The following is a 15,391-nucleotide window of genomic DNA, read 5'->3' on the forward strand; positions in this document are numbered from 1 at the left end:
TAGTATAATTTCTTAATAGTCACATCCAAGTAATTAAGTTTATCTTTGTCAACAGACATGGTGAACTTCAGAAAAGATGTCTCATGAATATATTGAAAAAGAAAACTGTAATCTATCGACACCTCCTTTCCAAAATAACATTGTCATCCAGGTAACAGCCATATGAGACCCAGCAATCATTAAATGGCGAATTTAAAACAAAAAGGTCTTCCCAGTGTGCCAAAACTATTTTGGCAAAAACAGGTGCACAACAAGCGCACATGGCCACCCCCCATCTTTGTTTAAACAACTGACTGTCAAAAATCAAGAAGTTATTTTCCAACACTAGTTCCGTGCAAGTTCTTATTGTCAAAATAGTATTGTGCCTCAGTAGTCTTACTACATAAAAACTCATAGACCCATTCTATTCCTTGATCATGGGGTATGACAGAGAAAAGATCACAAATATCAGTGGTTACCATTAGCAGATTATCATCATATATGTCCTTGCTGATCTTACTCAGGAATCCTTAAAAAGGGTGGCCCGTTGGTCAAGTACAGGTTTGACTTTCGAATCGATGAACTTAGCAATTCCAAAAGTCTTGGATGCCTTAGCTTCCACAATGGGGGGGGGGGGGGGGGGGTGGAAATGGACTTATGGATTTTAGGGATTCAAAAAATAGTAGGAGTTTGTGGGTAACTTATTTCCAAAAAAAACATGTTCTTCCAAACTAATTTACCCATTAAGCAATAGTTCATCTAAAGTCAGATCAATGTTTCTATGGGCTATATTAAGTTCGTTTCGAGAAATCTCAACGCAAGTGTCACTGTGTAACATATTATACATTCTACTATTATAGTCCTCTACATCCATAATAACCAAACCCCCACCCTTATCCGGTTTCATGATTCTGATGCTCTTATCTAAAATATTCTGTAATAGGCTAGTTTCATGTGCCGTCATATTTGTTGTCAGATTTTTACCCGACCTTGAAGTCCTGATCTCACTCTCACAGAGCATCTCGAACATATGTAACATAGGGTGTGGGGGTGGAATAAAAGTTCTACGCCTTTTTAGAATTTTAGATGGGTGTCTCACATTCTCCCTTTGCTGAAAATGTAAAGCAAGATTCAGTTTTCTAGTGAATGTTTTGACCTGCAAAATTGTTTCAACCAAGCTAGCCCTTCTGACAGGAACAAAGTTGAAATGCAATCTGTCATGTGTATAGACCCCCTTCACTTCCTTCCGTAAGGACAGGGTAACCGTCAGAAAAAAAAAAAACATTATTCATGCCCAAGGTGGTTTCAGAACTCAGCCTTAACCATGCTACCCATCTGCCAGTCTTCTTCCCAGACCCACAGAACAAAGTACAAAGAATCCTCCACTCACTGGATGTCTGCAGACAGATCACGTACTACCTGTACAAAACAAAAAACTTTGGACAGGGCAGACGAATCGTTGATATCCTTTTCAAAGGGTCAACAGGGCAACCTGTCACAAAGCAAATCTTCTCTAAATTGATTGCAAACTGCATCAGATTGTTACACATACCATGTAAAGCCTCTACTTGGGACACATTAGAGCTCATTCCACCAGACATAGGGCAACTAACACTGCTTTCTTCAAAAGAGTTCCACTCAAACTATCCTGGAAGCAGTCAGTTGGAGATCTTTTCACACTTGTACTAAACACTATAACTTAGGACCGGTCTCCAGGGCAGGTTTCACCTCTGCCATCCTACAAAATATTATTTCTTAAACCTACTGTAATCTCCTCCACCCTCAGAGTAGCTTTGGAAATCTTCCCAAGGAATAGAACTACAACTTTCACTATGAAGAACACAGTACAGTTGTGTCCCACTTACCAAAAAGATCAATGTTGCAATATATATTCCCACCATCCTACTCCTCAATTATGTATGGAACATTTCTGTTTTTGCCTCTAAATATAATCCCTTTGGCTCATTACAGCTATGCTTATGTTTCCTTCTGTTTTGCATTCACAACCAAGACCAGACAGCTGGTGAGTTTGTACTGTCCTCATTAAACTGCTTTTCTTGGCTTAGAAAGACCTGATGATGGCACAGCCGGACTCCCTTCTTATACGCTGAAATCAGGCTAGTTGCGAGCTTCTGCATGACAGGAAGTCCCAAGGATTAGTATTGCAAAATTGATCTACTCAAACATATACAATTATGGTAAGTGGAACACAACTGTACTTTCTGCCATCCTGTAGAATATCCTTCCATGAAGACCACCCTGGGGTTCAGCAGCTGAGGACTCTGTCCCATCAGTCGAGGAATGGACGAAAAAGACACCATTGGATACAGAAGTTGTTCTCACCATAACAGTGCATCTGTGTTTTCTGTTTTTGTCCTTCCTCACACTCCCTCTCTCCATCCCCCCTTCCATTTATGAAAGATTTATATGTGGTTCTCTCGAATGCCCTGAAGGGGATATTGCCTATTTTGTATTTTCCCCTTTTTAGCTCCAGAAATGTTACTGTCTTGACTCAAGTACTTTGATACCTCTCTTTTGTCTTTGTATAAATACCATGGCATTCAGTCATTTGGATGTCCAAGACTGGGGTGGCAAACTTGATCTGAGATAATACAGGGTTTGGAGGAGATTATGGGTAAAGGGAGGAGCTTGATACAGATCCTAAGTCTGAAAAGTGGCTGAGGTCTGATCCGAGACCCAATGGTAGAAGAAGGATGAAAACAGACAACACAGATGCATTGTTATGGTGAGTACATAACTTTTGTACATCTTAATGAGAGTCATGTGAACCATACAGGAGGAGTTCAGGCTCCTCGGTGGCAAGACATTCCCTGTGGTACATTTGGTTGGAGACGTATAGCTGAAGTGATGTTCAGCTGCAGAGATATATAGCTGTTGCATATTTTGTTTGGGCAAAGAGACAAACCACACTGTCATGCCAACAGCTTCAGTAAACAAATGCATGTGGACAGGGGAGTAATGTGTGTTGTGTTTGGTGTAGAATACATGCTTATATTAAGTAAAACTTTTAAAAGTGTACTAGAGCATGGAGCAAATCCTGCGTTCTGCTCCAGTATGTGTTTTAGATAATGCCCCAAGACACTGTGAAAGGAGTATTGGTTCACATACACCGGTAATAACGGCGCTCCCTACTGTGCTGTGCATTTTTACTGCCACTGATATGCCCACTAGGCAACCTGCTGCTGATGTCTGCCATTCTGCCTGCTGTCTCTTGGTGCCTTGGGGCCATGAACAGTATTTTCCCCCAGTACATTTGGTTATTGAAAGCGTGGCAGTGTGCGCTTCTCTTTGCCCACATAGAATCTGCCACGGCCATATGTCCTTGCAGATGAAACTCACTTCAGTGATATGTTCTCAACTAAATTACCAGAGGGAAATGTGTGATGACCTAGGAGCCTAAAGCTATATAGGAGAGCTTAATTTATGGTGACTTTTATGTGTAAAATTGTACCTTAACTGTAGCAAATTAAAACAGTTCTGAACTTTTGAGACAAACCCTTCAGACTTTGAGGCCCTAAGCTGTAGCTTTTTTAGCTTGTATTTAAATTTGGCCTCTGACTTTTCTGTAATCTCAATTTTCTGCTCACTGTGATTTGAGTGAAATGGCATTATTTAAAGCACTGCATTAAAAGTATGTATTTTGTGCATTTGCATCTTTCTGAAATGAGTGCCGTTGCCATTAAATAATGTACATCTTGTTCATTTCAGACCATCAAGACCTTTCCAGATGCCAAGAAGGTAAGCTGCATTGCATTTACCACCCTTTGTGAATTGCATCATTTTCTGCACTAGAATGAACTCTCCATGGAATGCAGAAAGTAAAACGTGTAATATTTTTGCTGATTATCCTAATAAGGGATAATAGGTAGAATTAAAACTGTAATGCTCGGTGTCCTTAGCTGTAGTTTAATTGAAAATTGTAAACAGTTGATCTGTGTATCTTAAGGTGCAGTAACCTTGAGGTTTGTTACAGAAATAAAAGGGTATGAGGGAAAACTCAGTTTTATGAGAAGCACATTTTCAGCTTGTAACTTTTATGGTGTAATTCCATGTTTGTGACTGTGGGATGTGAGCGGACCTTCCCAATGTGCTTTCTCCTAGACATTGCTTCTCCAGTAAATAGTTATTTGGAATTGTGATGCAAACTAAAATTCTAATTTACATTGGGAGTAAAGTATTGATTATGATTGCAGCTGTGTTACACCAAAAAGTCACAAAAAGGTAGTGTACATGCATTTTTGTAGGGTATTGTCATGCATTGAATATGTTTTAGAACAACTTATTAAACAAAAATATGCCTGCACAAAGAGTTACTGATACAGTGACTCTTGTATTAGTATGAGAATTAATTTGTACTTTTTGTGGAAGAGACATGACACAAAATAGCTAACCAGAAAAGTCCTCCATGATGTTCTTTGTGTTTCACTGTTACAGTCCTAACATATGGGTTATCCGGCTCCCGGTAGCCCTCAGTCGGCCAGAATACCAGAGTCCTCGGTATATGACGTCGGCGGCCGTTGGCTGTAAAACTAATGTCAGAACATCAAGTATAAAGGGAGGCAGCCGACGCCATTTCCTCAGTCTTTCTTGCAGTGGAGCCCGAAGCAGAAGCAATACGCACTAGTGCCGGTCGGCCGTTTACCTTTTTGCATTTTGACTACCAGGTTGAAGATGCCCTCAAGATAAGTACCCCATTGGGGATCCTCTTTTCTTGCTTTAATGAATGTCAGATAAAGTTAATAACTGTCTTGCCTGTGGAAAACCGATTCCGCACCATGATTTTCATTCCTATTGTGTAACTTGTTTGGGCCTTGAGCACGACGTCCCTAATTGCAATCTCTGTGCTTCCTTTAACCCGCGTACCATATGCCCGTAGAGCTATGATTTTGTATAAGCATTTCGGAGTCTGGCATAAGTTCGTTGGTATGGCGTATTCTGGTCTCCCGACTTCAGATATACCTAGGAAGCAGAAGGACAAGGACCATGGCAGGCCTAGGGTTAAATCTGCTGGCGACGCAACGGTGAAATTGGTAGTCAGCACAGTGGTAGTCAGTGAGGCGCTTTCACAGCCCCTGCAGTCCGCAGATTTTCAGCCGCAGGCTGATGCTGAGACCTTTACTGAATCCTCCATGCCGCAGGCTGCTATTTCGTCTTCAGATCCTCCACCTGTCGCCGCCTCAGATGGGTCCAGAGCCGCTATACAGGCACCGGCTTCTGATGCTTCTTCACTTCGACATGAGACCAGAACCAGATCGACTACCTTAGTTCAGACTTCTGCTGTTGCCAGGCCTCCCAAGTCCCTCCGGATTACTAGCAAACCTTCCAGCCGCAAATCTACTCACAAGCAGGCGTTGGCCTCCCCTCCTGTGCCACAGTCCCAGTTGGTAAATATGGCTGGTGATTTTCTTTCCCTGGTTAGGGTCTCTCATTCCCCCCTTTCCAAGAGGGCTAAGGAATTGTATCCAGATGTCATTTGTGTCAAATTCTGAGGTTTCCAGTATTTCTGCTGGTGAGGAAGGAAATTCTCAACTTTTTTCTAGCTTTGAAGATTCTGATGCTGAGGACTCTGTCCCGTCTACTTCCCCTCTAGAAGGCTTTTCCTTTGGGGATACTTTGAATACACTTGGGGAACACTTCAAATCAGAAAATCAGGATTGTCCTCAGTGAAAGAAAAGAATCAGGGAATTTTTGGATTTGCCACAGCATATGCCTCTGGCTATACCTTCAGTTTTGGAAGTTGTGGATGATGTTTTCATGGAAAATTCTTTAACTCCTAATTCTTTTCCTCCTGCCCCCAGAAAACCTGATAGGTGTTATAGGGTTCCTGATTCCCATCAATTTATTTTTAAAAACCCTACTGCTGATCCTGAGATTAATTCTCAGGGCCCCAAGGGTGTTAAGGCTACTGTTGCTAAAAACCCTGTACCTTCTGATGAGGAGTCTAGAGCCTTGGACAGGTGGGGTAAAAAATAAAAATCTATACCTCTGCAATTCTTGCTATTAGATATGTGAGTTGTCTTTTTCACATGCTTAAGTATCAGCAGCACACTTTGGAGGCTATTAAGGCTAAACTTGGGGATATTCCTTCCATGTCGGAGAACAAAGATTTACAAGACTTACTGAATTCTGCCACTGTAGTTAATAAGCATTCACTTCATGTTGGTTTTGACACCTTGGAGGCTTCCTGCAGAGCAGCAGCCACTGGTTCTGTTATTAGAAGGCATGCTTGGCTCAGGGAGCAGCCTCTTTCTGAACCTGTTAAATCTAAATTGCTGGATGTTCCTTTGCACAGAGACAACCTTTTTAGTGACAAGGCTGAGGAGGTACTGAAGACGTTGGAGGATAAGACGAAACATATGCAAGCTGTAAAAGATTTATTTCAGGTTCAGCCTCCTCGGTTTAGTAGGCATTATCCTTCCAAAAATGAGTCGCTCTAGGCCTAGGGGTTTCAGATCTTCCAGTGAGCAGCTTTCTGCCACTCAAAGGGTTAAACAATGGCATTCTTCCTCTGCTAAATCGGGAAGTTCTAAGCCAGCTTCCCAAAGCAAGCATTCTCAATGACTCCAGCCTTCTTGTGCCTACCTCTGTGGGCCCAGGGTTTCCTTTGGGGGAAGCCAGGTTCACAGAGGTATGGTCTACCATCACAGATGACAAATGGGTGCTCAGTGTAGTAAACCAAGGTTACAAGTTTCATTTTCATACCTTCTCTGTTCTACAAGGGGACCCAGACATACCCAGTAGTCTCAGGGCAGAGGTAAAAAATCCAATTTCTTTTCTACTGACTATGGGGACCATAGAGACAGTTCCTGCAAATCAGGCAGGCCTAGGTTTTTACTCAAGACTTTTCCTGGTACCCAAAAAAGGGGGCACCTGACAACCTATCCTGGATCTGTCTATTCTCAACACTTTTCTGGTGATTCCCAAATTCAGGATGCTCACTCTTCAACAGTTACTGCCTATGCTGGGCAAGGATTCATGGCTGGTAACTTTGGATCTGAAGGAGGCTTATCTGCACATCCCAATAAGGGACAGTTGCAGGCAGTTCCTTCGTTTCAGGGCTGGGGAGCAACACTTGCAATTCTCTGCACTGCCCTTTGGCTAGTCTACTGCTCCCAGAGTTTTTACAAAGTGCCTGACTCCAGTCATTGCTTTTTGCAGGCAGAGAAACATTCAAATTTATCCTTATCTGGATGACTGTCTCATTCAAGCAAACTTCCCCAGAACAGCTACAAAAGGATTTGGGGACTTCGTGAAGAACATTCTCACCTCTTTGGGTTACATTCTCAACAAAAAGAAGTCAAAGCTGGATTCTGCAAGGGAGATTGTTTTCCTGGGAGCGAGTCTGAATACAGCCGCCCAGATGGTATTCCTCCCTCAAGAGAAGCAAGGAGATCTTTCAGTTTACCTCAAGAACTTGGCAAGCATGACCCAGCTCTCTGCAGGGCAATTCCTGCAAGCACTGAGGTTCATGGCTTCATGTGTTCCGATGATCCCATATGCAAGGCTGCATATGAGAAAACATCAATGGTACCTCAAGAACCTTTGGTGTCAACACACACAGGATTAGACATGATTCTTCCCCTAATTCCCTGCCTACAAATGGAGTTTCTCTGGTGGGCGACAGCCTGTTCTCAGAACAAGGGTCTGCCTTTACGCCCACCACCTGCCAGCCAGACTCATCACAGATGCCTCGGGTTATGCATGCGGACACATCTGGAAGGCATGGGACTTGGAGCACCCAGCAGATTCATCTGCACATAAACTTAAAAGAATTGATGGCGGTACAGCAGACCTTGCTAGCTTTCAAGGACCTACTCCACCCTGGAACTCTTCTGATCAGGACAGACAGTACCACAGCCATGTGGTAAAACAAAAAGCAGGGGGGACTCGCTCTTACCCCTTGTGCAGACAAAGCATGAGATTATTGTCCTTAGCAGCTTCCATGTGTATACATCTAATAGCCCAATATCTTCCAGGGAGGCTGAACTCCTTGGCGGATCGTTTGAGCAGACATGTTCTGGATCCTCACGAGTGGCAACTGCACAATATCATTTTCCATCGCATCACTCAGCATTGGTGCACTTCACAAGTGGATCTTTTCTCCTCTCACACCAATCATCTCTTTCCAACCTTCTGCACCAGGGAGTTTCACAACAAAGTTTGGAGAGTGGATGTGTTGCCCTTCCCATGGACACAACTCAATTTATGCCTTCCCTCCTCTGCCTCTTCTTCCCAGACTGCTGCTGACGATAAGGGACAAAAAAAAACAAAGGCTATTCTTATAGCACCAGACTGGCCCAGGCAGCATTGGTATTCTTGGCATCTTCCCCTGGTACCAGACCTGTTGTCTCAGGAAGGGGGAAAGTTTTTTCATCCTCATCTTCAAACTCTGCATTTAGCTGCCTGGCTAATACCTTAAGTCTTTCACAACAGGTGGTTGAAGTTCTTCATAAGGACAGAAAGCCTAGCACTAGAAAATCCTATGCGGATAAATGGAAATGATTTTGCTCTTGGATGCAGGCTAAAGGAGAAGATTCTTCTCGTCCTTCTCTTTCCCTCATTCTTGATTACCTAGCAGGCTTGCTTAATGGTGACCTTTCCTTTTCTTCATCAAAATTTATGCTTCAGCAATTTCTGCTCATTGTTCTTTTGAGCAACCAATTTTTTCGCACCCCTTGATGAAGCAGTTCCTGAGGGGAGCTAGCAATCTTAGACCTCCCCGAAGAGCTGTTACTCCTGCTTGGGATCTTACTTCTGTCCTGGAAAAGCTTACTCTATCTTCCTTTAAACCAGCTGTATCAGCAGATTTGAAGTTTCTCTTCTGGAAGACTGCTTTTCTTTTGGCTATTAATTCAGCCATAATGGTTTCGAAGCTGCAAGCCTTAATGGCAATAGAACCTTTCATTATTTTTCATTCAAATCGAGTGTCTTTGAGAACTAATCCCTCCTTTATGCCTAAGGTGATTTCCAGTCTGACCCTTAACCAGTCTATTCACCTGTCTACCTTTTTTAATAATCCCCAGAATAAGGGGGAAAGGATTCTGCACTCTCTTGATTTGCATAGACCACTGAGATTTTACTTAAACAGGACTAAACCCTTTTGGAACTCTGAGCAGTTGTTGGTCAGTTTTGCTCCTGGGGCTCAAGGTAAAGCTATTTCGAAACAGACCATCTCCAAATGGATTGCTCATTATATTAACTTTTGTTACCTGCAGCATGGGAAGGACCCATTCTACTAGAGCAGCCTCTACCTCTGCAGCTTTTTTGAGAGGTGTGCCTACCAAGGACATTCTAGAAGCAGCTACTTGGTCTACTGTCCATACTTTCACAAAGCATTACAGTCTACCTTTGTTTTCTAAATCCAGGGCTGGTTTTGCCTCTGCAGTTTTGCAGGGCCTTCTTACTAACCCTTAAACTGTGATTCTTCCTCCCCCCATTTTGGCTTTTTTCCTGGGCTTTGGAAATCAACCCATATGTTAGGACTGCTACAGTGAAACACGAAGAACATAGTACAGTTGTGTACACTTACCATAAATGTAGATGTTCAAGTGTATTCACTTTTGCAGTCCTGGTTTGCCACCCTCCATTCCCCCTTTTTTTCCTAAGGCACAGACTAGATATTTTATTTTTTGGATGTCATGTTTCCAGGGTGTTTTCCTTTCTGGTTTAGCCTTCTTTTGGGTGCTCTTGACAGTTAAGGCAAGGAAAACTGAGGAAATGGTGTTGGCTGCCTCCCTTTATACTTGACGTTCTGACATCAGTTTTACAGCCAACTTCATATAACGAGGACTCTGGTATTCTGGTTGACTGAGGGCTACCGGGAGCCGGATAACCCATATGTTAAAACTCTAACAGTGAATATACTTGAACATCAACATTTATGGTAAGTGTACACAGCTGTACTTTTCAGAGGCTGGAACTACAGACCTTGAAACCTGTCAGACTGCGGCATGAAAATGAGACACTTTGGAAGTTGCTTGAAAATGAGTAGCTTACCTAATCACCTGTATTCTTAGATGACATTTTACGGATGCATTGCACTTATGGTTCAAAAATCAGTAGTTCAGAAGTTGTCTACTGTCACCCTACTACATCTTAAATTAATTGATTTAAGGTTTACTTCTGCATATTATTTCTCTTGGATATTCTAAGAAGGCACTATCCTTTAAATATTGTTTTGTTTCACATTTTGCAGAGGTGTAATGTTTAACCCATCTTTCAAGGAGAGTCATTTGAGCAGTAAGCCTTCACATCTTGGCATGCTCACCTGCTTAACAATAGTGTTCATGGCAAGATTTCTTCAGCAGTTCTCTTGTCTCTAACAAGCCATCATTTTTCGTGAGTGATGTGGTATTGACGTTTAGCACAGGACTTGCACAAAGACAAGATTGTTTTAGTTATTACTTTAAACTGTGGTCATTAGACTGTATCATTGAGAAGCTATAGATGATTTCACTGCATTTCCTGTAGCTGAAAAGTATAAATCTGATAGGGAAATTCAATTAAATTTAGTGTTCAGTGCTTGCTCAGCTCAGAGGGCATAACCTTCCAAGGCTGTATAAGCATCTTTCCTTTGCATGATGTCCAACATCTCTTCTCTCCATTTCCCAGTTTCTTCCCACCACTGAAAGCATTTGGTTGAACCTTATTGCTCTGGGCTTCTTTATTCTGAAAGATGAGAAGAATATTTTCTTGTTTCCTTTTGACATAAGTTTTAAGTATGGGTTATTGATCCTTTTTGATGTTCACTGTGAATTTTCATTAGCCAAAAATTTGAGCCTTTACTATAAGTAGACAAATTGTCTTTGTGCTAGGTTGCTCCATTCATTTGTGCTTGTGCCCTTTTGAGACTACTACATTTTTTTCTCCTTTGTTAGTTAATTTTGTGTGCTCGTTTATACCTTCGGCATTACTTAGTAATTGTAGCTTTAGACTGTAGCTTCAGAGTTTGTTTGCCTTTTGGAAAACATTAGTTGCTCAGGTCTTCTGCATTTGTTGAGTGCCTCTTCAGGTTCTTTTTTAAGCTTTTGCGGTTTCCAATTGTTAAACTCGCTTTTTTTGTAGCTCTTCTGGGTTGTTCTTATAGGTTGTTTTTCTGCAGTTATACATTTCTTTTACAGGGACAGATGAATAAGTTTCCCTATTGGAGAGTTCTCATCATGATATTCTTCTCCTTCAGTTGTGTAGAGTTTCATTGAGCTTCCAGCATCTGTATGGTTACCTACTCATTTACTGGAAAGAGGGTCTTGTTTTTTTCCCTTCCAGACCAGTCTGCACACCTCTTCATATTGGTCATTTAGCTAAGTAGTCAGCCAGGTTTATTCTTTAGATGCAACATTGGCAGGCTGCTGTGATCCTGCCAGTATCTCAGATCTTTGAGAAGTGACAGGAAGGTACACCTCCTTTTCTCCTTGTCTGATTGGTTTTCCTTTAGTTCTGCCCTGCCAGTATCTGAGTACCATTTTTTTTTGTAAAATCTTCTGTATTTAAGGGAGCCAGGATGACAGTTTTTATCAAATAATTTTTAATGACATCATGAAAAAACGAGCTCAGAATAAAATAACTGCATGTGCATTTCAGTAATTCAGTTTGACAACATAATGGACTCGTGCTCCATCTTCCTTACAACAGTGATTATAACTCCATAATTGTCTTCTTGATAAGTATATTGCCATGTATAACATGGTGATGTACTTGTACATACCCTGGCGTATGCTGGCACTCTCCTTTTACCACCACCATAGTGAAGAAAGGGTTACTATTCCTCTGGTAATCATCAATACTTGTTCCCCAACAAGTCAAGGAATGCACAACTGTCATCTAAAGTATTGTAAAACTAATGCTTTACATATCTTTAATACACGCACAGCATAACTCCGCATACTTCCACCTTAACTCCAATAGTTGCATTGTTGGAGGGTATAGATCAGTAAATCCTATCCTTCAGTTTACATATGTACCATACCCATTTAACAGCCAGTCATTGCCTGGTTGTTCAAAAAAATGCAGTTGTTGGAATCTCATCCCATCTACTTAGTCGTCTGTCACATGTTGTAAAGTATTGTCTAAGTAAGAGAAAAATTTGAATCAAACCATTAGAAATCAACATAATCCAGGCTGTAGGTACTGGAGTAATCGAAATGTGTAATACTGAAAAACGTATGACTTTTCTTACAGAATTGCATCATGATGTATACAGTATAAATCAACTGTCAAACATGAAGAAACATTGATGTAAAAACCTTTCAAAATGCAGTACTTATCAAAAACATATTGTGTCTACAGTTTATATGGCAAGGGTATTTAAACAAGTGATCAGAAATGGGGTTGTCATCCATCACTAAATACCACAAAATAGTCAGAAATACTCTAATCCAAGAATAACAGCACAGCACTCTACACTATTAAAGTTATTGCAGCTAATTTTAGCCTGGAGCTTACACAACCCATTTCAAATATACTGGCCATATTCTAAAACAATCTTGTCCCTTAGGCACCTCTGGAACATAAAATAAACTCTATACGCAAGTTTTGTAAGACAAGCCAGACTCATTTTCTACTGGAGTAGAGTCCTTAACTCTCACAAGGCAAGCACTTCTGTTTGCTACCTCAGTGGGAGAATAAAACACCAGAAGGGAAAGCCTCCTCAGTGGGAATATAAAACACCAGAAGGGAAAGCCTCTCGGGCACCCTTTGTAAAACAGAATGACATCAGAAAGAAAAAAAGAATCATCTGATGAACATACCTGGCTAAGAGAGGTTATGTATAACTTAAGCCAAACAATCTTACTCTAACTAAAGAAAAATTATACTTACAGAAATATCCAGTTAACTCCAGCTTTTGACATGGGCTAGAAGCATCCTGCCTGGAAAAGGGGCTCAAACTTAATCTCAGGGAGATGTTGATTATTCCCCAGGGAAGGAGAAGTCACAAAGCCCATACATTCTTGAGACCGAGGGCCTGATTCCAAAAGACTTGTTCTTGATGTAAGTGACTTACTCCAGTATAAGCCTGCACCGAATTTGAAAGATTTGTTCTCTCCGCAAGTCCCATTTTTAAACAGGCTTGCACTGAGGGCTAGAGCCAAAAGATGGAGTAAGTCATTTACTGTGGTGTATTCACTGGAGTAAGTGACTTAGAGCAAGTCTTTTGGAATCTGGACCCCAGTCTTAGCCTGCTTTATAGATAGGCCGTACTCAGAAGTGAGGCACTTATACCGAGCACAAGTCTTTCCTATTCAGAACGAGTTTACACCGGAGGAAGTCACTTACGCTGAGAGCAAGTTTTTTGGAAAGTGGCCCAGCTTCAGTCGCCAGAGTCAAACCAATATCTTTCATGAGTGAGGCATCCCAAACCATAAACATACATAGGCTCCTATTTGTTTACTTACAAAGCTAACGGTGATGTGAAGCATGACTCCAAACAGCATACAGTATATTTTAAACATTTAATATTAGGTTAGCGCTTTCACCACTTAATGTGGCTTCTTCAGACCATTAACATAAACTAGTACAGACAAAGCGTATCGGTTTTATACTCGCAGAAAATGTTTCATCATGTCAAAAACTTCATTCATTCAGCATTTACTGACCATACGTACACACGCAGAATAAGTGACGTCAGCTATCTAGTCTATTCAGTTTAAACTGACAGTATTCCTAACTAAACAAATATACATAAAATCTCATTAACTATATTATCCTAGCAACTAATCACAAGCTAAGGTTATAAAAAATCACATCGGACACAATCTCAACTATCTAGTTGTCTAAAATAAAACAAATTCAATGTGATTACTAAAACCAAAAGCTACGTTCCCTGGTACTAGCAAATGCTTCTCCCTAATGACAAGCTGATAAATGAAACATAATAACTATTATATAATTATACTAAAATGAGGCTATAAATATGATACCTCCTAAAAACAGAGTCCCCATTCAGATGCAAATTTCATAGTTATAGTGATAGTACCTAATTAAGAGCAAATATATTATGCACGTAAGTGGAGCACTATGTCGAATGCATTATCTAGAATAGAACAGTAAGCCCAGTATAACTGCTAGAAACAAATGTTAAAATCCGTACTACAGGTTAATACCCCTCCCTAGTGACTTAATATATTGCACAAGTAAATGGAGCACAGCAACAATTGTATAGTTATACTAAAATCAAACAATAAATACAGTATGACAGCTACAACCAAATACTAAACTCCTTATTCAAATATAAATTATACAATTGTACTGTAATAAGACTACTAAAAACAAAAAAACTAATGCTAAAATACCTATATAACTAATAAGTCAAATTTTCAATCGAGGTGATCAGTGCAAATAGGATACAACAACATAAATAATCAACCTTAATAAAAACACAGTAATAAACGCATGACATTCATGCGTAATTTTTTTACATTCATATTAGTTTTATATACAGTTGTATTATTTAAATAATTTATTTACTAGGCAGTCCACGTGCTTGCAAGGCACATTTTATAGAGAGCTTACCATTTAATCCTAGCCCTTTCTCTGCTCTCAATTTCAATATCCATCTTAACTCACTATTTTCTGTCAGATTCTTGATATTTCCTATTCTTGGTCCAACATTAATTTGTTCCAGTACCATGAACAAGTTATGGTATCTACTACTTGTTTCAATATATCAGGATAAGGACACTCACTGAATCTCTGTTCCTTATGCTGTTAATGTGCTCCCTAATTCTTTCCCTAAATGTTCTATTGGTTTTCCCAATGTAAAAATGTAAACAGCAGTCACATTGTGCTAAATAAGTTATATTTTTAGTATTGCCCTCAGCTTTAGCATCTAATTTATATACCACTCCTATATCTAGATGAATGAATTCATTAGTTTGTTTAATAAATTGACATATGTTACAATGAGCACATATTCGTGTCCCTATAGATGTATTCTTACTAGGTACTGACGTATCCTTAGGGTAGCGTAACATTCTTTTAAGATTTTTCCTATTTTTAAAACAAAGTCTAGGATGTTCTCCTACTACTTCCTTAATCTTTTATCAGTCGTAAGTAGGGGCCAGTGTTTATAAAAGACATCCTTAACCTTATTAACATCACTAGTATATGATATAGATAATATTGACTGCTTTGTGTGTGTTCTCAGTTAAATTCTGATTCACCTCATTAGCTGTCCTAGAAGAGAAGTAGGGTCTAGCTTTATTAGACCGCACCATCCTTGCGTCTTCCAATGTATGCACAACTTTATTTGCCTTATAGCCACATTGATGCAAGTTTTTCTCTAATTCAGTTAGACCTGCTACAAAAATATGTTCTTTATTGCTCAGACGTGAGACTCTCATCCCTTGCCCTTTTACTACATTTTTAAAAGTGCGCTTAGGGTGCATACTTGACC

The 15,391-nt window shown here is 40.4% G+C and overlaps 1 protein-coding gene across 1 annotated transcript in view; it reads left to right on the plus strand.

Annotated features, from left to right (window-relative positions):
• Positions 1–3,711: 3,711 nt before the first annotated feature.
• DISP1 (dispatched RND transporter family member 1) overlaps positions 3,712–15,391 on the plus strand; it is a 449,492-nt gene continuing 437,812 nt past the window's right edge. Inside the window, exon 1 of the mRNA XM_044057950.1 lies at positions 3,712–3,738. Within this exon, the coding sequence (XP_043913885.1) occupies positions 3,728–3,738 (11 nt within the window). The 5' untranslated portion in view covers positions 3,712–3,727. The remainder of the gene's footprint in view (positions 3,739–15,391) is intronic.

This window comes from Protopterus annectens, chromosome 1.part2 (genome assembly GCF_019279795.1).
Source record: "Protopterus annectens isolate FY-2018-M chromosome 1.part2, PAN1.0, whole genome shotgun sequence".
NCBI lineage: Eukaryota > Metazoa > Chordata > Ceratodontiformes > Protopteridae > Protopterus > Protopterus annectens.